This window comes from Channa argus, chromosome 7 (genome assembly GCF_033026475.1).
Source record: "Channa argus isolate prfri chromosome 7, Channa argus male v1.0, whole genome shotgun sequence".
NCBI lineage: Eukaryota > Metazoa > Chordata > Actinopteri > Anabantiformes > Channidae > Channa > Channa argus.
Window position 1 is genome coordinate 6,328,814 of NC_090203.1, and position 26,985 is coordinate 6,355,798.

Sequence of the window (26,985 nt, forward strand, 5' to 3'; positions counted from 1 at the left end):
AACATGAATTTAGAGCAAAGGACAAGCAGAACATTGAACAACTCATTCTTGTGGCAGGTCCTGTGCAACACTACAGATCTTTCAGTGCAGTTCTTTCCTGGGTCATTGCTAATGTATCTCAGAGTGTGAATGTCTTCAGCATGTTCTTCATATTTTTCCACTAGTATGTTCACTAATGTGTGCACTTACACTTTTATAAATGTTATCCTTTTAAATGCTCTTCTAAAGCACTGGAAATTTGCATTGCACCTTATTGTATTAGTCGTTTCCTTATATTTAATAATACTTGTTCTATATTTAATAAACTGAGCATAAGTATCCTTTGCATACACAGATTTGCAGAAGTTAGAGCTGTTTGGGGCTGGTTATTGGGAAGTTCAAGGGGAGCAGCTTTACAGTATTTCAGCTTTCAGACAGGTGTGAAACTGTGGTTTATAACACTGACTCCCTATTTTTGCACTTGCCTCTTACAATGGATGTTTTGTGGTAAAAACTATTTTTTAACATGTGTCTGGAATTTGCAAAAACAACCAAACACATGTTGACCTGTTGGAGTTTATATTTTCATTGAAATGTGTCACGGCTGTGAGTCTTAGTCTTGTTGCCTTGGTGATTGGTACTTCCTCACTCTGTTTTCCTCTCCCCTCCCTGCCGATCTGCAATTAGTCTCATGCCGCTCACCTGTTGCATCCCTTTATATACTCCGCTCACCTGTCACTCCCTGCCAGATCGTCTTTCAGACTGCCTTGGTGAATAGTCTGTCTCTGATCCTGAAAATCCGCACCTAAGAGAATAAGGTCTTGTTCTAGTTTATGTTTGTTTTTTTCTCCTGAGAATTCCTTTGCTAATTTTCAAATAACCTATCCCTCTGTTGCTACTTTGTTTGCTCACTGCCAGCGTTTAATTTGCTACTTTGTTTGCTCGCTAACAACGATTGAGGAAATTATTATTCTGTTGCTACTTTGTGTTGCTCATTGCTTAATTTCAGCATCTGTTTTGATTCTTTTAACACTAGTTATTGAACTACTGTTTTTTTTTTCCCTCCTACTTGGGATTCTTTTGTTTTTGGAACAAGTGTTTTTGTGTTTACCTTTTTGGGCAGGGTTTGAGTTGGAGTCCGCTCCCCTGCACTTTTTCTTTGCTACTTGTGTTCTGTTTATGTTGGTACTTTGCTCGAGTCTACCTGTTTTGCTCCCTGGTTGTTTTTCTGCCTGCGGCCTTAAGTTCAGCCCTTCCTCCTGTTCTGGTCTCCTGCCCAACCTGGTCTCCGCTCTACTTCAAACCTCCACCCGCAGTAAGATATCTGGTTCTCCCAATATATTCCCCGTGCCATAGTTTGTCATTCACCTCTGTCTCCTTTTCCCCTCAGAGTTCCCAACCGTCTCCTGGCCATCCCCGCCTTCCTCTCCGGTCCCGAGTCCCCTTCTCCGCTTAACTTAAATAAACTGTTTGCCTACCAAGTCCTCTGTGATCTGCTCATTTCTGGGTCCAATTCATACTTAATTTTAAGGCGTGATAAAATGAAATACAGATTATATACAGATGCCTTCTGCTATTTAAAACAATTCTTTCTTCTTCTTGCTTCTGCTATTTATTAAGACTGAGCCTAACCGGATATTTGGTGTGAACTGGCAGTTTCTTATCACACTGCTGCACAGCACTCATGTTGTCACAGTCTCACAGAACTTTAGGTTTGATCATGAAAGTCGTCAGTGACACCAATATCACATTTATGTATTATAAGGTGATGTTTAAGTGATGCAGACAATTTATCACACATATACTGTTCTTTAAAAAAAAAAAAACATTTCATGTTATTATATATTGTTTGGTACAAGGTCCCATCTGGTTGTATGTGAATATTCTTACATTATATGTGCATCAAAGTCTGGTAGTTTTGGCAGCAGTACAAAGGTCCACCATTGTTCATAGAGACTTCCTTTACACTTCCTTAACAGAAGTGTATGAGGTCAAAGGGAGGAGGAGGTGAGAAAGTTATAATTAAATGTCCTGTGCAGAGACACTCAACAGAGAGAGAGAAGAGACAGAACAGGTAGAATGTTTTTAAATCTTTAAAAACTTTTTTTTAAAATAAATTAGAGTGAATGTGTTTTCCATATCTATAGCTTAATGTGCAGCTCCTGTATCTGCTATAAAGCTGTTTCCCATCAAGTTTCATCCACTGAACTATATCTTTACTGCTTTCATTTCAAATTTGTGCTTCAGTCCTGTGGAGGAAAAGATCGACGGCCCTCAAGCACTGAATCGGAATGTTCGTTCTCGTGTGGATGGTCCTGCTTTTCTGTGCTGAAGGTACAGTTTTGGAATTTCTATCATTTTTTACACTGTAAGAAACGAGCGCCGCACTGTCCAGCGCCTGTTTTGTCTAAATGCAAGTTCACCTGAGACTCATATGAAACGTTAGTGATTACGCTGGGCTATGTTGATTCGGAATCTGTCAATGTTACAGCAACTTTAAGACACATTTCACTATTTTAATGATGTGATCTAACAGATTTTTAATAATATTTGAAAGTAGGTAGTAAGTTCTGAAAGTAATCGTTATCTGTAATGTATTAATCTAATATCTTAATCTGTTTCATTTTCCCTTTTTCGAATAACAGGCACCTCATCATTACGAATAAAACACTGTCAAGTCGGATCGTTCTGTATCATCCTTACTGAAGGAAAAATAACAGCAGAGGCTGGACTCTGTCTTGTTATACCGTGTTCTTTTACTGCTGACAATACCTTCAACGTCAAAAGTGTAATTTGGTACAAATGTGCTTCTGATAAACCACAAAGATGCGATCATCCTGGCACTCATCAAATATTTAACTCGAACAACAGTCAAGAAGTTCAGTCTCAGTTTAGAGGACGAGTGTCGCTGCTGGAGCCTGACCTGAGTTTGAAAAACTGCAGCATCATCATCAATGACCTGAAGACGTCAGACTCTGGATCATATCAGCTCAGACTTGTTGGTGTCTACAGAGAAAAGCTAGATGGCTTCACCTTCCTTTCGCAAGCATCTATTTCCGTTACAGGTATTAACTGCCCCAACAAATGGTGTATGTACAGGTCATGGAAGACACGGTACATAAAGACAAAAACATTTTTCAATTCTCTCTTTATTTTCTCTTTTATATTTGTGATGCTCAGATGAAACACAGCAAAGGTTGGAGTAATATTTACTGAGTAAGAAAGTAATATAGAGGTAAAATATAGAACTAAATATAATATAGAACTATAATTAAGCAATTATTGGCCATATTTACTCTCTAGTGGAAACTTTTAGGAACTGCACTGTTCACAAACATACATGCCAACAAACCTCCCTCTAATTGCCCATGTTGAAGAAAATAAAAGTAGATTACATATGTATTTATACCCAACACTGCCATTCAGACTGATTCCACTCAGCCATTAAATCTTTTTCAAGGTTCTGACTGTATTTACTCTCCCATTAGGTCTGAGTCAGAAGCCCACAGTGATGATTCCTCCACTGACAGAGGGACATCAGGCCACATTGACCTGCACTGCTCCTGGTCTCTGCTCTGGATCTGTTCCTGAAATTACCTGGACATGGAGAAGAGCAGGAGTTAATGATTCTCACATCACAGGAAACATCACTGATTTCAAGACTGAGAATCTGACTGCTGTCACTCAGAGACACAGCTCAACTTTGACCTTTGAGCCTTCAGCTGAACACCATGGCACAGAGGTCACCTGTAAGGTCAGGTTCACAGGAAACATGACCACAGCAGAGACAGTGACTCTGTATGAGAGCTGTAAGTAGCTTGTACTGTGGGATCACAGTTAAACTGAGTTATTCCACATTACAACAGAGTGATGCTTTACATTTAACTGGGATGCTGAAAGTTGCCCTGCATCTTTTATCATATGGACAAAATTTTGCTCTTTGAATCCTGCATTAAAAAACATAAAAACGAACTGCACAAACATGATGAACCACCATTTTGTATCATTTATAAGAAGAAAACAGTACAACAGAAAGAACAATCGGAATGCATTGACAAAGTTGACGGAAAAATGTATTCTGTGTTTGCAGTTTTGCCCAAGATCCTAAACAGTTCTGCATGTGTGGTCCAGTTGGAGGTCCTCACCTGTGTGTGTATCAGTGAGGGGCTTCCACTGCCAGCCATCAAATGGCCCCTGTTGGACAAGCACAGTAGGTACTCTGTCACTACCACCGTGTCAAACCACACAGTCACCAGCAACATCAACCTAAGTGTAAAGAACCACACAACTACTGCTGTTGAGTGTGTCAGCACCAATGCAAATGGGGAAGTGCTGCAGAATCTCACCATCGTACCTTCTGAGAGAGGTAAGAATATTCTTTTCAAAACTTCATATCTTCCCAGCTGAACTATTGAATATTGATTGATCAGAGTCACACAACTACTTTTAATTTTAGTTCCTTTAATTCCCCCACCACAACAACATCTCCTCTGTGCATCCTCCTGATTAGTCAGTGGTTTCCTCTAGATGACGGCCAGCAGTTTTCAGTCCAAAGTCAACTAGAGCTCAGGGAAAGATGTTCTATAGATGCTAAATGGCCCGATAAAAACGTTTTATCTAAAGCACTTCACAGCTTTGCTTCAGATTCACCCATACACACACACACACACACACACACACACACACACACACACTCACACCAGTGACAGCAGCTGCCATGCAAGATGCCGCACCCTGAATCTGATGGCTTGTAGACAGCTACTATATATGTGTGTGTGTGTGTGTGTGTGTGCGTGTGTGTGCATGTGTATTTTTTTTAGCACTTCATCTTGGACTGATTGAAATGATTTTCCTGATCATCGCTGTCATATCTCTCATTCTTAATGTCATCTTCATAATCTACTGCGTTTTCCTTAGGTGAGTTACAACATATATTCATTTTTTTGAGGGGTCTCTTTTATTCAACGAATCAAACATTCTTTTTTTCTTTTCAAAGGAACTCATTAAAAAAGATGAAAACAAAACAAGAGGACATCGTTCACGTTCATCGTTCAGAGAAAACAAACAATTTACCTATCTATGGAAATGTTTTACGACCAGTGCACTAACAAGTGGAATAAAATGTAGTGTCAAACATGGAGGACATACAAATTTTTAAAAGTAGTAAGCAGACCCAGTCTGAACAGGACTTTATTGTAAAGTATCTTAGATTAAAGTTGTTTTGTTTTAGCAATTTGTCAAACAATCTAGAGAACGGGTTTTGAAAATTTAATATAACCTATAAACGGTTGGGACACTCTTTAGGAGTTCGAACAGTGAGGTTGTCTTTATCTTTGACAATGATGGAATTTGAGATGTGCAATCTCTTCTGACCAAGAGGAACTCTTTAAAGAATGCTTTGTATAATAAAAGCAGTTTTGACAACTTTGACTTTTTGTTTCAAGTTGTTTTAATAAAATGGAAATTAGAAATACAGTTCCAGTCAGAGATGATGTATGATGTGATGTTATGAGCTGTACAATCCCAATTCCCAAAAAGTTGGGACGATGTGTAAAACCTGAACAAAAACAGAATGCCATGATTTGCAAATCTCAACCCATGTTTTTTTCACAATAGCACATAAACAAAATATCAGATGTTAAAACTGAGACATTTTAACATTTCATGGAAAATATTAGGTCATTTTGAATTTGGAGGAAGCAACATGTCTCAAAAAAGTTGGAAGAGGGTGAAGTATTGTGTAGCAATGGAAAATTCATCTGACCACAGACTTTTCCCATTTTGCCTCCGACCATTTTAAATGAGCTTTGGCCCAGAGAACACGGCAGCGTTTCTGCATCATGTTCACATATGGCTTCTTCTTTGCATGATACATCTTTAACTGACATTTGTGAATTGCAAAGTGAACTGTGTTCATAGACAATAATTTCCGGAAGTATTCCTGAGCCCCTGCAGTGATTTCCAGTAGAGACTCGGGTCTGATTTTAATGCAGACACCAGCTCCACACCATGGCACAGAGGTCACCTGTAAGGTCAGGTTCATAGAAAACATAACAGAGGAGACAGTGACTCTGAATGTGTCCTGTAAGTAAAACTAATCTGAAACTTTTCCATCTACATGAATATAAGAATGACTATCTATGCAAATGTTTTACGACCAGTGCGCTAACAAGTGGAATAAAATGTAGTGTCAAGTTCAGATCATATAGTTAATCTGAACTGTGTTCAAATTTAGGGTTGTTATGAAATTGTATTTAATACATATTACATGTTGTTTTATAGATGTGAAGGACGTTAAAATCACTGGGAAAACAAGTGTAAAGGAGGGTGAGTCATTTTATTGGGTTATGAAAATGTAAACTGAAAACAGCTGAAAACTGTAATTTATGTGATCTGTTGTAGCACATGTAAAATAGTTGTTTCCATCTTTTCCTGACGTGCTAAAGAGAGGTTCATAGCAACCACGTCACATTATTTCTTTGAGCAGATCACTATGGACCAAGTGCTGTGCTTCTTTTGGCCGTAGCTGTTGTATCTCTGATTCTAAATGTCTTCCTCATAATCTACCTCATGTTCCTTTGGTGAGTTACCACATATTTATTTTGAGTTGCCCTCAATAACTGCACCATCTTGTCTACTTCTCTGGCCCCTGTCATCTCCCCTTCAGCCAGCAGATGTCGTTCTTTCTATCTTTCACCCCAGTTTCTTCTTTTTTTCTACAACTCTGTGTGACCTGTGTTGTCACTATTAAACCACCAACTGAATCTGCTTCTCTGTCTAACATGTCACCATTGCATTAATGACATGTATACAACAAGCTATAAGCCACGTCTTTGTTCTCTTTCTATTTAAAGGAACTCAAGAATAAGGGTGAAACCAAATCAAGAGGAAAGAACTTACATGTCACTGAGGGAAACAAACAGATCATCTGTGTATGATGTCATTACCATGCAATAAGTTTTATTACATGTAGTTCAAGATGATAAGTGATTTGATTTTTTAACACTGTGACAATATTTTAAGGGTGGCATTGTGATTTTACTTCTATCTGTGCAGGAAATATGTGATGTATGACATGTATAAATACACATTTTGACTTGCAGATGTTTGTGATTTGTTTCTAGTTTCTGCAGTTCCCTTTTCATGTATCACAAACAAATAAAGTTTCGTCATAGCAACTCAATACTGAATATCATCACTCATTCCTTCTCCTTTTTAAAAAAGGTTGAAGATATGAGTCTGATTTAGATGTGTCAGCAGGTGTGATGCTGCAATAAAATGCTCTTTAATAAAATGAATACAGTAGGTTACAGGTGAGATTAAGTCAAAGGACACTTTACAATGTCCACAGTGTTTATTGTTTAGTGACATAAAGGGACCAAGGTCAGGAAATCAGGGATTCAGAGAAGCAGAAGTGTTGTTGAGCTCTTGTGACTATGTTATTTTTGTGAGGTAGACACACATTAGCAACACACTGAGAAAAGTGGAAGACAAATAGAATTAAGCAACTGTGGAATGACAACACTTAGCTTCCTGTATCAAAGTTTGTGACAGCAGCTTGGGACCTTCCTTTATTTCATGTCATCAACTGGAGTTCCTTCCTTCTTTTTTTTTTTTTCGTCTTGTCCAAGTTTGTCCCGACTCTCTCGTTCACCAAATCAGGATGTTCGTTCTCATCTGGGCGACTCTGCTTTTCTCAGTGGGAGGCAGCTATGGTGACACAGGTATACATTTTTAGATAAAAATGCAAAAACTGTATAAAGGATTTGTATTGTAAATGTTATATAAATGCTTTTCTGATGTTTCCAAATGTTTCACTGTGAAATGACTAGGGTGTTGGCTGCATTACACAATTCAGTGTCTAATTCAAAACTATGGAATAGACAGTTTAAAAAAATGTTTAGCGAAGATGCAATTGTGACATTCTGCTGTGTTGTCTGGTCAACAGAGGTCATATCCAAACACACACTCTCATAGTGGTGCTGTAGCTTTTCTTGTACTGAGTACTGTCAAACCTATTTTGTTTTTACTGTGTGTATCAACAGCTGCACCAACAGATGAAACAAAACCCTGTCAAAATGAAGACTGTATTACTCATACTGAGGGGGAAATAATAGCAGAGGCTGGACTCTGTGTCATCATACCATGTTCGTTCACTAGACGCTTTTTACCCCCAACAATAATTTGGTACAAATGTGAAGAAAATTGTATTGATTCAGACATAATATACCACAATAGGATGAATGAAAAAGTTCAGTCTGCGTTTAGAGGACGAGTGTCTCATGTGAGTAACTACTGCAGCATCATCATCAATGACCTGAAAGAGTCAGACTCTGGATCATACCAGCTCAGAGTTACTCATTCAAAGTTTGGAAATAAAGATGACAGAAAATTCTCTTCAAGAGATACCATCTCTGTTAAAGGTATGAAAAACTACAACATAATTGGGTATGAATTATTATTTGTCATTTGTCAATCACTGTCCGAAAGAAACGGCATCGGTTCCTGATAAATGATAAAACCAGATATCTTGGTTGTAGCTCACATTAATGTAATTAATGAGCCAATTTCACTCACTGACTTCTCTGTGATAGGTCTGAGTCAGAAGCCCACAGTGATGATTCCTCCACTGACAGAGGGACATCAGGCCACATTGACCTGCACTGCTCCTGGTCTCTGCTCTGGATCTGTTCCTGAAATTACCTGGACATGGAGAAGAGCAGGAGTTATTGATTCTCACATCACAGGAAACATCACTGATTTCAAGACTGAGAATCTGACTGCTGTCACACAGAGACACAGCTCAACTTTGACCTTTGAGCCTTCAGCTGAACACCATGGCACAGAGGTCACCTGTAAGGTCAGGTTCACAGGAAACATGATAACAGAGGAGACAGTGACTCTAAATGTGTCCTGTGAGTATAACACATACTGTAATGTACTCCCTTAAATTAAATTTAGCTTTTTAAAAAAATTTATTAAAGTTTCACAACGTATACAAATATACACACATCTAAGCCGTTTTGTCTCCTAGATGTGAAGGAAGTTAAAATCAGAGGAAATACAAATGTGCTTGAGGGTGAGACTCTGCATCTGATCTGCAGTGTTGAAAGTTTCCCCCCACCAATTTTCAAGTGGTCTAAACCCTGTCACAAAACCAAACTGCAAAACAGAGCAGAAAGTATCCTGCAGAGCGAACCTGGAACAGCAACACTCATTGTGTCTAGTATGACAGCAGAAGATGCGGGACAGTACATGTGCACAGTGAAACATCTGGAAGGAACCCTGACAGAAACAGCTGACGTAACAGTGTCAGCAAGTGAGTACAACTGTTGTTACACAGACTGTTTGGATTATGGTGAATGCTGATAATCTAGTGGTTTATGGCAGAGAACTACTCTAGTGTAAGTTTTTCAAATACTGGGCAGATTATAATATTGTTTTAATTTTATTGTACTATAACCAAACCATATTGTGTTTTAATTTGATATATTCTGTGCAGGTGCACTTCTTCCTTGGGCCATTGCTGGTGTAGCTCTCAGTGTAAATGTCTTGTGCCTCGTCTGCATATTGTACCTTTGGTAGGTTTGCATGTCTGTATTTTATGTTCTGAAAGCTTCCCTCGCATTCGTGAGACAACAAGTAAGGGGCCACTGTCTCCTCTCTCCACAGGAAAACAAGACAAAAGGTGAAACCGAATGACGAGGACAGAACTTACATGTCACTGAAAAAAACAGACAGCTCACCAGAGTATGACGTCATTGCCCACCCTCTAAACTAACAAACCTTCACAGGCCTCTGCGAGGTTTCAGCCTCGCTGGGATTTCTTGCACTAAGAGTGTTATTTATTTTAACTGATCCTATATGATCCTTCAGATTCTTTGAGGTTCTCCATATTGAAATGCTGAATTATACTTCTTTTATTTTATTTTACCCCTTATTTACATTGGTCATTGTGTTTTCATTTAATAAACTATTATTACTAAAATTTTCCAAAAGCAGTCAACTGAACTCTATGCAAAGGCTTGTTTCCATTCACATAGCACAACAATTTACAGCAGATTTCCCAACACTTTCTCATCGCACAGCCTTAGATGGTGGTAGACGCACACATACGTCCTTAATGTGGAAACCACTTGGGCCTCAATCATCATTAAAGCGCACAACATCTCGCCCTATTGTCGAACCCAAGTCTCCTGAGAAAAGTTATAAAGTTATCTTGTTATCATCCACCACCTCGTCCAATGCGTCCTCTGAGACTTTTTCACGTCATGGGTCAGGGTTTCCATTGAAAGCTCTAAGCATTGATCTTAAGCGTACCTGAAGTGTCAGCACGTAACGCAGAAGGGGCTGGACACAGCCATCCTTTTTGGCGCTTCGGGAATGCTGGTTAGAGAATATAGCTGCAATATGTCAGTGGCAAATATCTTTAATATAGAATATTAAATTGTCAAATATCTTTAAATGAGACATTATTACAAACAGACATTTTTGCCCTTTTGTGGTTTCCATCCCACCAACTGCAGCTGTCTGAGTGACATTTGACAAAGTTCTTGTCAACATCAACTCTTCAAATTATGTGTAACTTTAAATTGTCTTAATTAGAACAGTAACACAACCCACACTGCAAAGTGTACTGGCAACACGTACATCTTTCAGCACTTTGCAATGAACGAGAGCTTTTATTGACTACAGAATCCCTCAGGAGGGTACACATTTGCAAATAGTGCACATAAAGCAAATAACCAAGAGCAAATAACCAAAGTCAAAAGAATTGTCCCAAAAAAATTAAGAGAAGAGACAAGTAAGACAAATAAGAAAACATTAGTATTAAGATTAAAGTAACAGTGGAAACAAAAGACCTACAGGAAGACTTTGTGAATAAGCACAGAGGTTTCAAATATATAAATGAACCACAGAAGTTTTGGGGTTCTGTGTTGAAAGAAAACTGAAAATTTTCAGGCCTATGGGTCAGTGGTGTGTCTGGAGAAGGAACAATAAGGCATGAGAAGAACACCCTGACTACAGTGAAGCATGGTGGTGGCTCTGTGATGCTCTACGACTGCTTAGTTTCCTCTGAAACTGAAAACCTGCAGCATGTGGAAGGCAAAATGGATTCATTTAAGTATCAGGACATAGGAGAAAAGCTTGGGCATCCTTGGACCTTCCAACAGGTCCTTTCATTCTGTGGCCACAGGGAATTGGCCAAGATTCCTCAGGAACATTGGAAGAACCTGGTGTCTGGCTACGCATCACATTTGCAGAAGATCATAACCGAAAACAGGTGCACGGCTAAGTACTGAAGACACTTGTTATGAAGGGGTTGAATAATTTTAGGGCTTGTCATTAAAAGTTGTATTTAGAGTTCAATTCGGAGGAATCACTTTTTTGTTCAATTTTTCTTCTTTAGTTTTTTCATGCAAACCATTAAAAGCTTGTACAGTTTGCCAAAACACCTAATTTGCAATGGGGGTTGAATAATTTTGGTTGAATCTTTACTTTATTGGGCAATAAGATCTGTCTCTCATCCATCATGTGGTTTTAAAGAAGCCTGGTGACTCACATCATCACATTTTAGATGCTTGTGTTCAGCAGAAACACATCACATATAAATACTATTTACAGATTTTGGATGTCAAACCAAAAACTCGTAGAACCCTTTATCATTCTTATTGGTTTAGTGCTATATGTTATAAAGACATTATGGTGGAACTACAGACGACATGAGTGAGTTTTACATGTAAGGCTTTGTTTCCTCTTTAATAATGGGCTGCAGGAAATAAAGTTAATAACTCTCAAAAATCTCCTTGTTTATACAAAGATTAAAAACATCATGTAGACTGAGGACATTGTTATTGCGATGAAGGTAATTGATCAGCACATCACACCATACATAGTGTGAATGTAGATTTGAAGTTTTAGATTATTGTACACTTTAAAACAAACTAGGCCCACGAAAAAACTGCAGTTCAGCATGTCTCAGTTTTTGGCTGTTAAGTATTGAAGATAATCAAGACTTTTTTTTAAGTACATACCGTACTTCCTTCCTTTACTGCACTTCACAGTTACTAAAATACATCATAAATGAAAAGAGACAAAAGGCTTCTTTTCTTTTCACCGTATACTGTTTAAACTCATGACCAGATCTTGATATCAAAAAAAGTGTTGTTATGTTGCCCGGTAATCATCAGTAGGGTAATGCCCAGCTATGTGCATAAAACACTTTTAACCGAAAGAGGAAGACGTACAAAAGGAGGAGGAGAGTCGGCTCAGAGTTGAGACGCTCAGTAGAGACCACAGTGGAAATAAGAGACTGAACAAGTTAATGCATTTTATAAATGTCTTATCTGTAACTGGAAACTGTAAAACAGTAAGTAACATTATTACAGTGCTTTTCATAATCTTTGCAATTGAGGGGATTAGAGTTTATGTTGGTGTCAAACTGTGTCTATTTACTAATATACAGAACTTCGCTTGAATAAATGTCCGAAAGAGTTTTGAATAATAGAAATAAATTCACTGCGCTTTGCGCAGAAGTGTTTGTACTTCTGAAATGTATTTGTCCCATAGATGCAAACTAAGCTGTTGATTTTCATCTGGGCGACTCTGCTCTTCTCTGTGAGAAGCATCCATGATAACACAGGTAGAGTAACTGCAATGTGATCAGCGTATCGTACTAATGTTTCTCTTTGCAGGTGATCATTGTTGTAGAAGTTATTGATGTTTTTTTTGTTATTTCCTTCTTTGTACTTTTTTATTCTTTATGCTTTTCTAATACAACCGCTCAAAGATCATCTTTCCATTTCAATGACAGTCAGAAAATTAGGGAAGGTTAGTGGAAGTATTTCTCTGTTTCTATGACTAATAAAACTATAATGCCCCATAACATTTGTTCATCATATTAAAAAACGGGAAAGATTGTTTAAAATTCAATTCAAATTTAAATCAGCAATAAACTAAATACATAAAATATATCAAATCGAATGTTCTATATGAGAATATTGGTCTGTAGTCACAGGACTACCATAAAATGGACACATGCTGATCTTTCTTTATTGGGGACATCTTCATGTGTCATTGTGGTCTAAACATGTTTCTTTTTTTCTGCAGTAACAGGCACCATTCCAGAGGGAAGACAACAGTGCAAAGATAAATACTGTATCACCCTTAGTGAAAGAGCAATAGAAGCAGAGGTTGGGCTCTGTGTTGTTATACCATGTTCCTTCACCACCTCTGCTGAATTCAAAGTCACTGGTGCACTTTGGTACAAGTGTGATCCACCTAAAATATCATGTGGTCAATTTGACACACTCATTTTTAACTCCAGTAACAACTCAAACGTTCAGCCTGGGTTTATAGGACGGGTGTCACTGTTGGAGCCTGACCTGAGTCTGACAAACTGCAGCATCATCATCAATAACCTCCAAAAGTCAGATTCTGGATTATACCAGCTCAGAGTTGTTGGCTACAGAAATAAGAAGCCAGATGGAGTTACATTCGGATTTAAAGCAACTATTACTGTCACAGGTATCAACAAAGACTCTCTGTGTGATTGCATGTATGTGTTAATTAATAATACAGTATGCACCAAGATTTTGCGAGTTATCTGCTCCAACTGAATTTCAGTACAATGATTTTTCTTCATTTTTTATGCTCTTTAGTTTCTGTATGTACAGTGCTATATGATTAAATGAAACACAAAAGCACCAGGTGTTTCTACAGAAATGGTGACTTTTTATTGAGGTTATATTTCATAGGATGTGTTTTGTGTGCTTTGATTTGACCTAATATTTTTATGCTCCTGGTGGAGACCACTAAGATTTTGTGGGATCAGGAGCTCTTCTCCAAAATTGGGTTTTCAAATAAGCACTCATATTCAGCCTCAGTGAGGTCATTTATTAGGCTCAAAAATGCAATGAATAAATTGTGAGTCTGATACACCGGTGCTTGGCCTTTTATAAAAATTTTGGGCTCCTCCCAGTGCAGAGTCTAATTTCCAGTCCATCCTTCTTTTGATGTATCCCATCCACTAAATTTGATTAATTATTAGCTTTTTCTGTCATTATTATTTCCAAATCTTTTACTAGGTTTGAATTTAAAAAAAGTTGAACAAGTTTGATAGGTTGTTGTCATTGCTTTACTCCTTAGCTTATTCTCCAATTACTTCCTTTATCTATGTTGGACTGGAAAGTTACAACAACACTGCAGTCAGGTTGCAACAGGACAATTTGATCAGGTCACACAAAGTTCACATTCAGTTTGCTTCGATTAAATCTTATCAATCAGAATCAATCAGAAATTACACATATCAAACATTTAATGTCAAGTCTTACTTACTTTCTAACAATTTCAAAATCCTTTAAATACTGACTTTAAAGACATTACCGCTACTTAGCTAAAATATTATAAATGATTGTTCAATCTGAAATCAGTGATTCCACTCAGGATGCTCAGGACGTTCAACTCATGGACTCGCCATGATTCTCTTTCTGCCTTTTTCTTCAATTAGATCTGAGTCAGAAGCCCACAGTGATGATTCCTCCACTGACAGAGGGACATCAGGCAACAATCACCTGCACTGCTCCTGGTCTCTGCTCTGGATCTGTTCCTGAAATTACCTGGATGTGCAGAGGAGCAGAAAAGCGCAAAACGTCTTGTATTGCTGGAAACATCACCGCTTTCAAGAATGAGACTCTGACTGCTGTCACACAGAGACACAGCTCAAGTTTGACTTTTATTCCTTCTGCCAAACACCACGGCACAGAGGTCACCTGTAAGGTCAGGTTCACAGGCAGCGGGACTACAAAGGAAACAGTTACCCTGAAGGTGGCCTGTGAGTAAAAATCTTTTTGCTCTTACGTGGTTTGCAAAAAGGTTTAAAATTACCAAAAAGACCAGATGTCCAGGTGTGTCACATTTGTTTAATGTAGACTTTAACTTTTGTACAATTCAAGGCTTGGGATCAGTAAGACTTGTTGAAAGTCTTATAGTTTCAGTGTGAACACCTTCCAATGTTGAAACCAAAAGTCTCTTAAAGGTAGAAGCTTGTTGGTCATGTTATGTTTATTTTAATTTTAAATGTTTGTTTTTATCTGAGATTCCACCTGTAAAGACAACTACTTGTGAAATATGTGCAGCATGAGTATCATCCACATCATGAGGAAACATACTTGTTCCTGATGTTTATTGGTAATTAAACACTTTCCTGAAGGAGAAATCATTAGTTAGATTATTGGAGGGACCACCTGTACAAGCCAGCCCCTCTCATAACACAACAAAAGTGCCAACTCTGCCATGCTTGTAGTTATGGGAGCTGTAGTTTTTCACGTAATAAAATGGTTTATGTGTGTAATAGTCAGAGCTGCAGTGGTTTTTGAATTACCTAAAAATAAAAAAGAATTCCAGAAGAACATGCTTTGTTTTTCACAATGGCAGAAAGAAAAATACTAAATAAGAATCTGGACAAACTTCTGAAGCTAATAGGATGAAGGCTAGTCCGGACATGATGTTATGACTTTGGATTTCTATTTGCACCAAGGGATAATACAAGGATCTGGGTTTGTTAGACTTGTCTCTCTCACCACTAAAGGGTTCTAGTGAATTCAAACACTAGTTAAAACCAAAATTATTAGCAAAATGATATCATGACACCAATTTTAAAATAAAGTGGGAACATAGGGGCACGAAAAATGCGATGCATAGCCCATCAGCTGATCTGTCTCCAGGGCTTTGACCTCAGCCCTCAGCTTTTTAAGCTCAGTAGCACTCAACTTGTCCCTCAATTGTGTTATCACTTAAATCAGGTTGCTATTAGTGGGTTTGTAAAATGCTTTTAGTAGAACTGAAATACTGACACGCAATTCCAAATGCTGAAATAGGTCCATTCTCCCTTCAGGAGAAAAACACAACAATGAATATGGGCCTCCTTTAAAACCTCATTAAGATTTCTAACATTGCTAATAAATAATGCAGTCTTGGACCACACCTTTTTCTTATTTAATGTTTTTATGATAGTTGCTTTTAAGGAGCATAATCGGGCACGTGCCTTAGATGTTTAGGTTAGCCTTCAGCTCAATACACAGGAGACTTAAGAGGGGTGGGAAAACATTTGGGGGGACCAGTGTCCAGTTTTCTTATCTTATTTTGGGGGAACACGTGCTGTTTCCTCATGGCGATTGCTAGCCTGGGCTTTTCCATCTCTGGAATATTGAGTTGTGTTTTTAGATCATCATTTAATATTACCTTACATCTTTGATGTGTTTTTTTCTTTAAGACATTGAAATCACTGGGAAAGTGTCCTTGAAGGAAGGTGATATGCTGATTCTGGTCTGCAGAGCTTATAGTTTTTCTCCATCACTTATCGCATGGACTAAACTTGGCTCCAACAAAAACCAGCCAAGCGGAAATAATTCTGACCCACAGAACAATGAAGGAGCAGCCACACTTGTCCTGCCTGACATGATGGCAGAACATGCTGGACAGTACATCTGTACAGCAAAACACCTGAACACAACGTTGACCGCTGATGTAAATGTGACTTGTAAGTAAACTGTTAAGCTCCTGAGAAATTAATTTCATTAATATACTCTCTATCATCAGCCTACAATATATTTGCTCTATGTTTGCAGTTTTGCCAAAGATCTTAAACAGCTCTGGATGTGAGGTTCGGTCAGAGGTCCTGATTTGTATGTGTATCAGTCAGGGTATTCCGCTACCCACTATTACATGGCGGCTGTTGAAGAACTACACAGAGTACTCTGTCATCACTACCGTGTCAAACAGCACAGTCAACAGCACTGTCATCTTAACCGTAACAGACCACAGCACCACTGTTGTTGAGTGTGTTGGAAGCAGTGGAAATGTGGAGGTACAACATAATCTCACCATAAAAACGTCTGAGAGGCAAGAAGGTGAACACACAACACACACACCTATAAAAATATGTATCACTTGTGTTTATTGATACCATATGTGTTTACACCACCAAAAAGTATATCACATGCAGGTAGGTTATACTGCATGCCATATTTTTCTGATGTATGTATATATGTAGACACACACGCACATACAGACAATGGCAAGAAAAGGTTTAAGAACACATACAAAAAAACATACAAAAAAAAAAAACATTTAATTTAAAAGCATATTTAAACATAGAATAATGGTCAAATCAAAGTGGTATGTTAAACTCTAGTTTCAGCTTTAACTGCCTGACAAATCTGTGGCATTCTACTGATTAGTTCTTTCTGAAATTCATGTGTGGATGCTTTTAAATTGATCAGTAACTGATCAGCTCAACCACTAAATTTGTTTTGGTGTGGTAGAAGCTACACTGAAGAGTTCCGGAACACTGCCCAACCACCACAGCCGACTTCAGGGAAGTTCTGCAGAAGGCCTGGGAGGAAGTCACACCTGAACATTTGCAAAAAAAAAAAACTGATCAGTAAAATGTCAGGCAGTTATTGAATGACTCGTCGGGCAGTTATTGCTGTAAAGGGTAACGTTTTTTGAATGGTAGTAATGCATATTTTGTTTGACCATTATTCTGTGCTCAAATATCCTTAAAATGAAAAAGTTTGTGATCCATTTACAACCATTGCTTGAATAAAACAACAACTTTTTGCAGTGATGTGCTCCCTGTATCTTAAGAGGTGCTGGTGATGCTTCCTCTAACTCAAACTCACAGAAAAGCACATGCAGTGCAAATTCCCCCTATAGCAACTTTTTTGAATGTGTTAAACACACAGGAAATATGCACAAGTATGTCATCAGCAGATTTAGTAACTTAACAAACATAAGCTATCTTATCTTTCAGAGGTGTAAACAGTCTTCATCAGTCCTGTCTTATTGTATTGCAGAATTAGTTTTTTATTAATTTAAACTTTGAGAAAATGGGGAGGATGAGCACTGGAAAAAAGTCATTTGTGAGCATGAGTGCGTCTAGGGATTTAGATTCAGGGGGAGGGTTGCGGCTGCAGTTGTAGACTGATTGACACCTTCCTCAAACTTTTATATCATTTTTTAAATAGTTGGACAGACATTTTCTGACCCCCTGTACCTCTGGATAGTTGCCCACCATAGTTTGCCTTAATTTTGTATGATATTCACTTTTAAAGATATTCACACTGCACTAACCAATCAGAGATGATAAAACTCCTCACATGAGTCACATGCAATATTTGGGTCTTTGTTTTTGACTCTTATGGTAAAGTTGACTCCCACAAGTTGAATATTGTAGCCACTCCCCCAATAATAATACTTGGATTTGATTTGAGAATTGGCGTAATATTTAGTATTTGTTATTTACAGGCAGTGTAAATCAGATTAAACTGAGTATTTATAGATTACATTGTATTATTTCTTAAAGTAGATCATGATGGACCAAGTGCAGAGCTCATCTTAACCACTGCTGTTGCTGTATGTCTCATCGTGAATGTCTTCCTCATAATCTTCCTGATATATCTTTGGTATGTAGCATACATCTCAAAGTAATGCTTTAAATGTTCTGACAATGCGCTGGAGATATTTATATGACAAACCATAACCCAATCTTTTCTCTTTCTCACCAAAGGAACTCAAGAAACAAGATGAAACAAAAAAAGGAGGAAGAAATTTCACTGCAAAAAACAGATGGATCTTCAGTGTACGAAAATTTTCCCCAGACTTTAAACTAGCGTGTTACCAAGTGTGGCAGAAAATGGTTCCATACTCATACATACTGCTTTTTGTAAATGGTCTGCTTACATAGCGCTTCAAACTCCATAATATAGCACAGTTTTCAAGTTTCCATTTTACAGATGTTTACAGATATTGATCGATATGTAGCTCAGTTGGTAAAGCAGTTGTCCATGGACCACAGGGTCAGTGGTTTGATTCCCAGTCCTGGGTATATGTCGAAGTGTCTCTGGGTGAGACACTGAACCCCTAACAGCCCATTCCCCTCCCCAGCTGTGCAGTGCCAGTCCAAGCACGGTAGAAATTAAGGAGGGTTGCGTCAGGAAGCGTAAAAAAAACGGTGCCAAATCAACATGAGGACAATGATCTGCTGTGGTGAACCTGAACTCACGGGACAAAAGAAAAAAATATTTTTTCTTATATTTTGAGGGTGAGAGGATTGCAGATATTTGTTTTGTCATTGTTTGTGTTTTTTAGCATCAGTGTTTTACATTCCATTATTTATCAGAGCTTAGAGGTGTTGTTGAGCTGATGTTATTATGTTCAGGACAGATTTCAAAATCAGCTTCACAGACAGTACTTGTATCACACTGGGTAAAGACAGATTTACTTAAGTAATACTTAATAACTCAACATTCAACTTCCTGCATTTACATTTATAATGGCAACTCCGGAATTTCATCTCTTTCAATTGAATGAGCTGAGAACTACCACATTTGCAGGCCTACTGCATTTTTACTACAAGGTTTGTCCAGTAGAGGGAGACACTGATTGTGTCAAGCAGCAAATTACAATTGTCATATGTGCATTTCTGCTTTTGCCTCTTTCAACTTGCATGTGTTGGCAAATTGTTATCCTGTTGTACAGATGCAAGATACGATTTTGTAAATGGTGTTTAAGTTAAAATGATCACTCTGCAATAGTTTGACAGAATGCAAATTCAAACTTTGAATGTGCTCTCTGTTAGAAACCCAATCTTTTTTTTTTTTTTTTTAATGGAACTTGTAATAAATGTAATAAAGGCCGTGTTTGGTCATTGTCCACCATTAAGCAGCAAATCATGACTTTCTTTTTGCAAGACACAGGTTTATGGCTCTCTGAAGAGAAAATACTTTTGTTGGGTGAATGTAAATGATGTGATTCCTTAATGCTTTAAATGTTACTGCAAGTATTAAGACATCTGAAACTTTTAGCAAGGGTAATTTGCTTTGTAGAATACTGAAAATATTTTTGATTTTTTACTGTTTGGCTTTGCTGAGCACCGCATGGGATCTACAGGAGCTACTGTTTCCATCAAACCTGGCAACAAAGCTACAGGAACGGACTGTGGCGGCGGCAGCTGAAGTTGATGTCCACTGATTAGTGCAGCCTCGGCTCCACTGCGGAAAAAGTCCGAGGACAAGTCACTGTGGTATATTTAATAGCCAACAGAAAAAAAATTAAAGAAATAAGTAAAGCAAGTTGCCATGTCGCTAATACTATCAGCTTTAATCATTTGTTAGCTGTTGGTTAGCGTTAGCTTACGATGCTAACTTGGACATAAAACATGAGACAGTTGGACTTTTGCATAACTTAACCTGGACACGTTGTTGTGGAGCCCTGTTTTTGGAAGACTACCGCACGTATGGCGGAATATACACGCTGTAGTTATGGACCATGAAGGACATTCTAAATCTCACATGTAGTACTTACAAATGTGTAGTAGGGCCTGGTGGGATGCAGAAGGCCGCGGGCTCGAATCCCGCCCCACCAGGTTTTCCGCACGACGTTCCGGTGTGGCGGCTCCTGAGGGTATAAGCCGTTGATCTCTGACTAAATGTTAAAAAGTAAACCAACTTATTGTTGGCGACAGTTAATATATATATATATATATAGTGAACTATATATATTTTTGCACTTTTCTAGCAGTCTTGAAACAGGATTTTATCGATTTCAATTTATTTCACAAGCAATTGTTAAAGTGTTGATACATATGAAGACAAATTGAGACGAACGTTTAGCCAACTATGTCTACAGTTGTAGTACAGTTATAAGAAGTTTTTAATCTGTAGTGTATATTAATTGGCAATCAAGTGCAAACAGGACGTTTTGAGACAGCAGTGCTATATAATGCACTTTAAATGAGTCAACACAGCAGTGACACTTTGCTAAAATCAGAATCTAAAGATGTTGCACAATAAAAACCAAAATTCATAAATGCAGAAATGGTTCATAAGAGGCTGCATGCAGTTGAAATGAGGAAGTGCAGAAAGTGAATGTAAGTGTTTTGTGCACCTCATCTGTCACAATATAAATTAAGATACATTTTTTTTGGTATATGTTGAATATATTGATACATGCAAATATGAGGCAGTGACACAGACCACTTGAAGGTTAGTGTTTGTTCAAGATCATGCTGTGTGGCATATTGTCATTGTAAATGGTTAAAATGTCACAAAACTGTTCATTGCATGTAGTGGTTTGCTGAGTTTTCAAGAAAGGATTTTATTTATTAATTTTTTTAAAATAAAAATCACTTGGTTCCCTTTTTTGAAACGTTTTGTCTTATCTCATATTAATGGGGAGGATCTAGAAAAACATGCGAACAAAATCATATTTTTTTTAATCATCACGTTGGTAAGATATTTTAACTCTACGCCTTTCAGTCTTAGAAAAGAAGAAATGTTGCTCAAAAATGTACAGGGAAACTTCCTGAAACCTTATTGCACAAACAGAATAGAGCATGTGAGTAGAGAGCGTCAGTTTAGAGCAGAAACACTTAGAGCAGAGGTCACAGTGGAGAGAAGAAAAGGAGAACTGGATGGGAAGAGGTAAAGTTGTGCTCAAATATCGTTTTAAACTATAAGTGGATGTCAGGTTGTCAAAGAAACGCCGTTCTACTTTTTTGGATAAGCCTGTAAAGTGTAGGCAGACTGTGCTGGACAACTAGTGGTTTAGGATGAAAGATTGAAGGTGAAAATTATCTACTTGTCACAGTTAAAGTTTTTTAGTAAATAATTTGGGGGCTCAAAGCTTTTAAAGAATTTTAAAACATGGCAGGGATTTAATCTATATTTATTGCATTGTACTGTTTCTACTTTGGTAGTGAGAAAAATGTATACAGAGCCCTCGGAGAAAAAAGGCGTTAATCTCACAACTGCGGACTAACTCAACGTGCAATATCCTGTTTAAATATCTGTGATTTCAGCAGTGGCGTTTCCTTTTGTTTAGTTTTTCCATGTTTACTGCATTTTACTGCAAAGTTTGTCCGGTGGGAGAGTCTGACTGTCTCAAACTGCAAATCAGAATGAAAGTTTTCATGTGGGCGACTCTGCTTTTCTCTGTGAGAAGCAGCAATGCTGATACAGGTATTCAACTTCATAGTAATCTTGTTTTGATGCCATTGATAAAGATATGAAATAAGTAGTTTGCAATATATAATGACAAATGTACTTGCATATGTTTTCCTGTCATACGTACAAGTTAGATGTAGACCTGTTCATTTTCCTCCTTGACTTTAGTAGCTCAATAGTAGCTTTACTCACAGCACCTATTCACTTACTTTATACGTGTAGTGTAGTTATTTAAATGACTGTTTATCAAGAGGAGCAGTTGATCTGCATAAATAAATACATTTCATTGTGATATTGTGTCATTAATATTTTTGTTCTGTTTGTGTTAACAGGGGCATCACTGGACAGAACATCCTGTCATAATAACTCCTGTATCAGTCTTATTGAAGGTGAAATAACAGCAGAGGCTGGACTCTGCGTTGTGATACCGTGTTCTTTCTCTACTGCTTCTGACTTCACAGCCCAAAATCTAGTTTGGTTCAAATGCGAACCATCTAAACCAAAATCTACTGAATCACACATTATATTTCACAGTAACAAGAAAAACCAAAACGTTCATCCTGAATTTAAACAACGAGTTTCACTCTTGGAGCCTGAAATTAGTCAAAACAACTGCAGCATCATCATCAATGACCTCAAGGAGTCAGACTCTGGATCCTATTGGGTCAGAGTTAAAAGTTCGATGCCTGGGAGACAAAGTGGATCTCAACAAGTAACAGTCTCTGTTAAAGGTATGAAGAACTATAATAAATACATGTACATCTATTTATAGTCTTAATGGTACATGAAGTAATGTTTGGCATTAAACGACCTCTGTGGGCAGTGAGTAGGAACTGCAGTAGTTACATAAGTAACATCACTTCTACCTATTGCTCCATAAAAATGTTTAACAAAGTATCAGATTATTTTTGTCTAAATATAAGTGACAATCCTCAGACTGCTCTCTACTCTCCATTAGGTCTGAGTCAGAAGCCCACAGTGATGATTCCTCCACTGACAGAGGGACATCAGGCCACATTGACCTGCACTGCTCCTGGTCTCTGCTCTGGATCTGTTCCTGAAATTACCTGGACATGGAGAAGAGCAGGAGTTAATGATTCTCACATCACAGGAAACATCACTGATTTCAAGGCTGAGAATCTGACTGTTGTCACACAGAGACACAGCTCAACTTTGACCTTTGACCCTTCACCTGAACACCATGGCACAGAGGTCACCTGTAAGGTCAGGTTCACAGGAAACATGACCACAGAGGAGACAGTGACTCTGAATGTGTCCTGTAAGTAAAACTAATCTGAAACGTCTGCCTTTTTCTCCATCTATGTGTGTGCTAAGAGATGTACTGTCATAAATATAATCTGAACTGTGATGAATTTATCAAAATACATTCTACATGTTGTTTTATAGATGTGAAGGAAGTTAAAATCACTGGGAAAACAAGTGTAAAGGAGGGTGAGACTCTGAATCTGACCTGCAGTGTTGAAAGTTTCCCTCCTTCATTTGTCATGTGGACAAAACTTTCTGAGCAAAACATGCAGAACAGAACAGAAGCTAATCTGCAGAAAGACACTGAACCTCAGAAACAAACTGGAATGGCCGCTCTTTCCATCTCTAATGTGACAGCAGACCATTCTGGACAGTACATCTGCACAGCAAAACATCTGAACCACACCCTGAAGAAACAAGCGAATGTAACAGTGACATGTAAGTACATTTAAAAGCTAAGCCAGACTTTTTACTTAAATAGTACATTTTCTCATGAAGTAATTTTAATAAGCCCATCAAATTCATCTTAACTTCCACAGCCCTGTACTACAGGATGTTAGGCCACCTAATAATTTAGTATTTTAAATTTCAATTTTTAAATACAGGATTTTTAATGCACATTTACTGCAATTTTCTGTAGCTTCTAATGTAACAAGTGTAACTTTTATTCCTGAGACTTTCAAATTTAGTTGGTGCTTTATCTAAAATCCTAAATTTCTCTTTACAGTTATGAGAAACCCTTCAATTACTGGGAATACAACAGTTATCATGGGCGAATCTTTGAATCTAACCTGCAATGTTCAAAGTTTCCCTCCAACAATTATTATGTGGACTAAACCTGGTCCTACAAGCCTGCACAATGGAACTGATACTGACCTGCAGACCAACAGTGGATCTGCCACACTTTTTATCCCTGAAATGACAGCAGAACATTCTGGGATGTACCGCTGTATAGTGAAGCACATGGACACAACATTACATGTACTTGCTAATGTAACTGTGATTTGTAAGTAGACTGTGATGCTTTCTTTGAAATTTTATGTCTTCACATTTTTACACTATTTCTTTATTGTACTGATGTGAGCCTGCTCACATTTACAGGGTTTCCAAAGATCTTAAGTAGCTCTGGATGTGAGGTTCAGTCGGACGTTCTGACCTGTGTGTGTATCAGTGAGGGGCTTCCTTTACCCACCATCAAATGGCCTCTGTTGGAGAACCACACTGAGTACTCTGTCACTACCACTGTGTCAAATCACACAGTCAACAGCACCATCATCCTAACTGTGAACCATGTTAACAGATCTGTTGAGTGTGTCATTAACAATAAAAATTGGGAGGTAAAACAAAACTTCGCCATCAGAAAAAGTTTGCCAGTGCAACAGGGTGGGTGTGTGTCTTCTCAGCTAAACTCCTTCTGCTTTAAACCACAGTCTGATCACATTTTTAGTATCACATTTTCAACTGTGAATTACAATAAATTGTACACATGTTGTTGCATTATTATTCAGGACAAAATATTTTCTTTTCCCCCTTCTGATTGCAGATGAAGCCAATAAAATATTAGGAATTGTTTTACAGTTGGAAGTCATTATTGCCTTTTTGATCGGTGCTGCTCTTTCAGGAGTTTTTTGTTGTTTGACAAAACAGTGCCACAGGTAAACTATCGCTGTAATTCCTCTAAAAAAATCCACATATTGTTAGTGGATACTATTTATAGATAATATTTCATTTGCTACTGTTCAAATACATTTTCTCCAGAAAAAAACAGAAGATTTCTGGAAATCCAGGTGACGCTCTGGAGATGGTAACCAGTCAAGATGATCCACTGGTATTTATATTTATTATTTTACTGTATAGTAATACAGTTTTAACAAAATATGTAATGTGTTTTGTTTTTTATTGGCTTGCACCAGTTGTTAAAGGAGTTTCATTTAATCTGTCCCTAACAGATGTATGATGCTGCAGCAGTAGAATGTGAACAGACTGACTGCCTGCAGGAAGTCCAGAATGGACCTGTTACTGCAGAGAAAGACGTCCCTGAACTTAACAATGGGCCAACAGATGTGGAGTATGCCAGCATCAACTTTGCCCTGTTGAAAAGGAGGAGTCCCAGGGAAGCAGCAAAAACAGAGTTCACAAAGACGGTGTATTCTGAAATTAAAAAAACTTTCCCGGAGGAAGATGTTAGTGGAGAGGAAGGAGAGGTGTTGGAGGACAAAGAGGAAGACCTCATGATAGAGGAGGATGAGCAGACACCACATTGTGAAAAACAGGAGGGGGATGAAGGGGAGGATTTGGAAGTGTACTCCAGTATAAATGACACAGTGTGTGAGATTTGAGGACGGTGTTGCATAGTGAACTTTCTACTTTGCTCTTAGGATTTGTTACTTACTGGATTGTTATCCCAGTGAATGAATAATCACCGCTAACAGCTCCTACCACAGAGCTGTGATCTTCTTTAGGCACATCCATAAAAAGTTGACAGGAGAAGGCAGAGCAGTCACATCTGTGCACACAATACAGTGCATGTACAATCGGAGAGTTGGATCCATTCCTTAGAGTCCCGCTGTGAGAGATGGAGCAAACTCATGAAAACTTGTCGATTTTTTACCATTAGATTCTAAGATCAGCTAAAGTCAGTGTATAAAACAGAAACCTTGTTGTTTTCAAAGATTCACACATTCCTATAAGAGTCCAGTCTGAATAGAACTGCATCATGCAACCACCTGAAGTATTTGAGGAGCAGTACTGTATGTGCTGTGTACCTCTGAACCAGACTGCATATCCATGTAAATGGTTAAGTCACAATGACAGGATGATTTCTGGTTTATTTGTAGACAAAAGCACATTTCACACTTTAAATAAGAAATATTGCAATGATTTTCATAGTTTTTCTATTATTTTAGATATGTGGTATTTTATTTTTAAGATTTATAGACTAGTGATGTGCTTTTGTCTTTTAAACCTTTTGCTAACATGATTTTGTAGCACTTTGCAGTTTGGTTGTAGAGAAACAGAATATATGTTTTTAAGATGGTGTTGCGGTTACACACAGAGGCATCTACAGGTTCTGGAATGACGTGTGTTTGCAGACAGTTAGGAACTAATGAAAACAGCTACTGTAGTCACTTTGTAGCTAACCACAGTTTGCATTTAGCAGCTGTAAGTGTGGACAGGAAGTTATTGCAGTGACTATTCTGTATGATTTTAGTTCCTTGAGACCTCTGAATAATACTTTTCACAATAAACCATCAAACCAGAAGGACTTCTTTGCATGCAACTGAATTTAAGAACTAGAATAAAGATATTTTCATTTTCATTTTGCTGGTGTTTTGTTCAATCGGTGACAGGAATTGTCTTTATCATACATGAATAAAGATATTTTTGACTGTGGCAGTTATTTCCTTAATCAGCTACAGTAGCACCACCCGTATTACCCAGTACAACATTCAAGATTTATTCCATCACCACATACAGTACCTGACCTACTTTTCTTTCACCCTTTAACTTTCGTTAAAGGGTGAAACGTTTAACTGTGACGTCATAAAGATACAAATGAATGGGCAGCAGTGTGTAGAGAACTTCCTGGAAACACCCACTACACATAATGGATAGTAAAATATGAATTTACAGGTTTGGCTCTAGAGTTAGTCCAGGTCATCCATTAATAAAACAGAAAATCCATGAAAGTTAGTACATATTTATTCCTAATGACCCTCTGGTGGAGACCAGT

The 26,985-nt window shown here is 37.9% G+C and overlaps 1 protein-coding gene across 1 annotated transcript; it reads left to right on the top strand.

Annotated features, from left to right (window-relative positions):
• LOC137130185 (uncharacterized) lies at positions 1-26,571 on the top strand. The gene is made up of 28 exons (XM_067510005.1): positions 1-2,313; positions 2,625-3,044; positions 3,468-3,788; positions 4,070-4,345; positions 7,503-7,703; positions 8,025-8,402; positions 8,574-8,894; positions 9,014-9,298; positions 9,482-9,560; positions 9,652-9,755; positions 12,216-12,349; positions 12,550-12,622; positions 13,090-13,506; positions 14,489-14,812; positions 16,253-16,519; positions 16,608-16,889; positions 18,350-18,446; positions 18,551-18,652; positions 21,300-21,464; positions 21,865-22,001; positions 22,319-22,717; positions 22,945-23,265; positions 23,394-23,690; positions 23,980-24,258; positions 24,354-24,635; positions 24,796-24,907; positions 25,011-25,080; positions 25,202-26,571. Exons 1-28 carry the CDS (start codon positions 2,271-2,273, stop codon positions 25,589-25,591), a joined length of 6,576 nt encoding a protein of 2,191 aa, XP_067366106.1. The 5' UTR covers positions 1-2,270; the 3' UTR covers positions 25,592-26,571.
• The last annotated feature ends 414 nt before the right edge of the window (positions 26,572-26,985 follow it).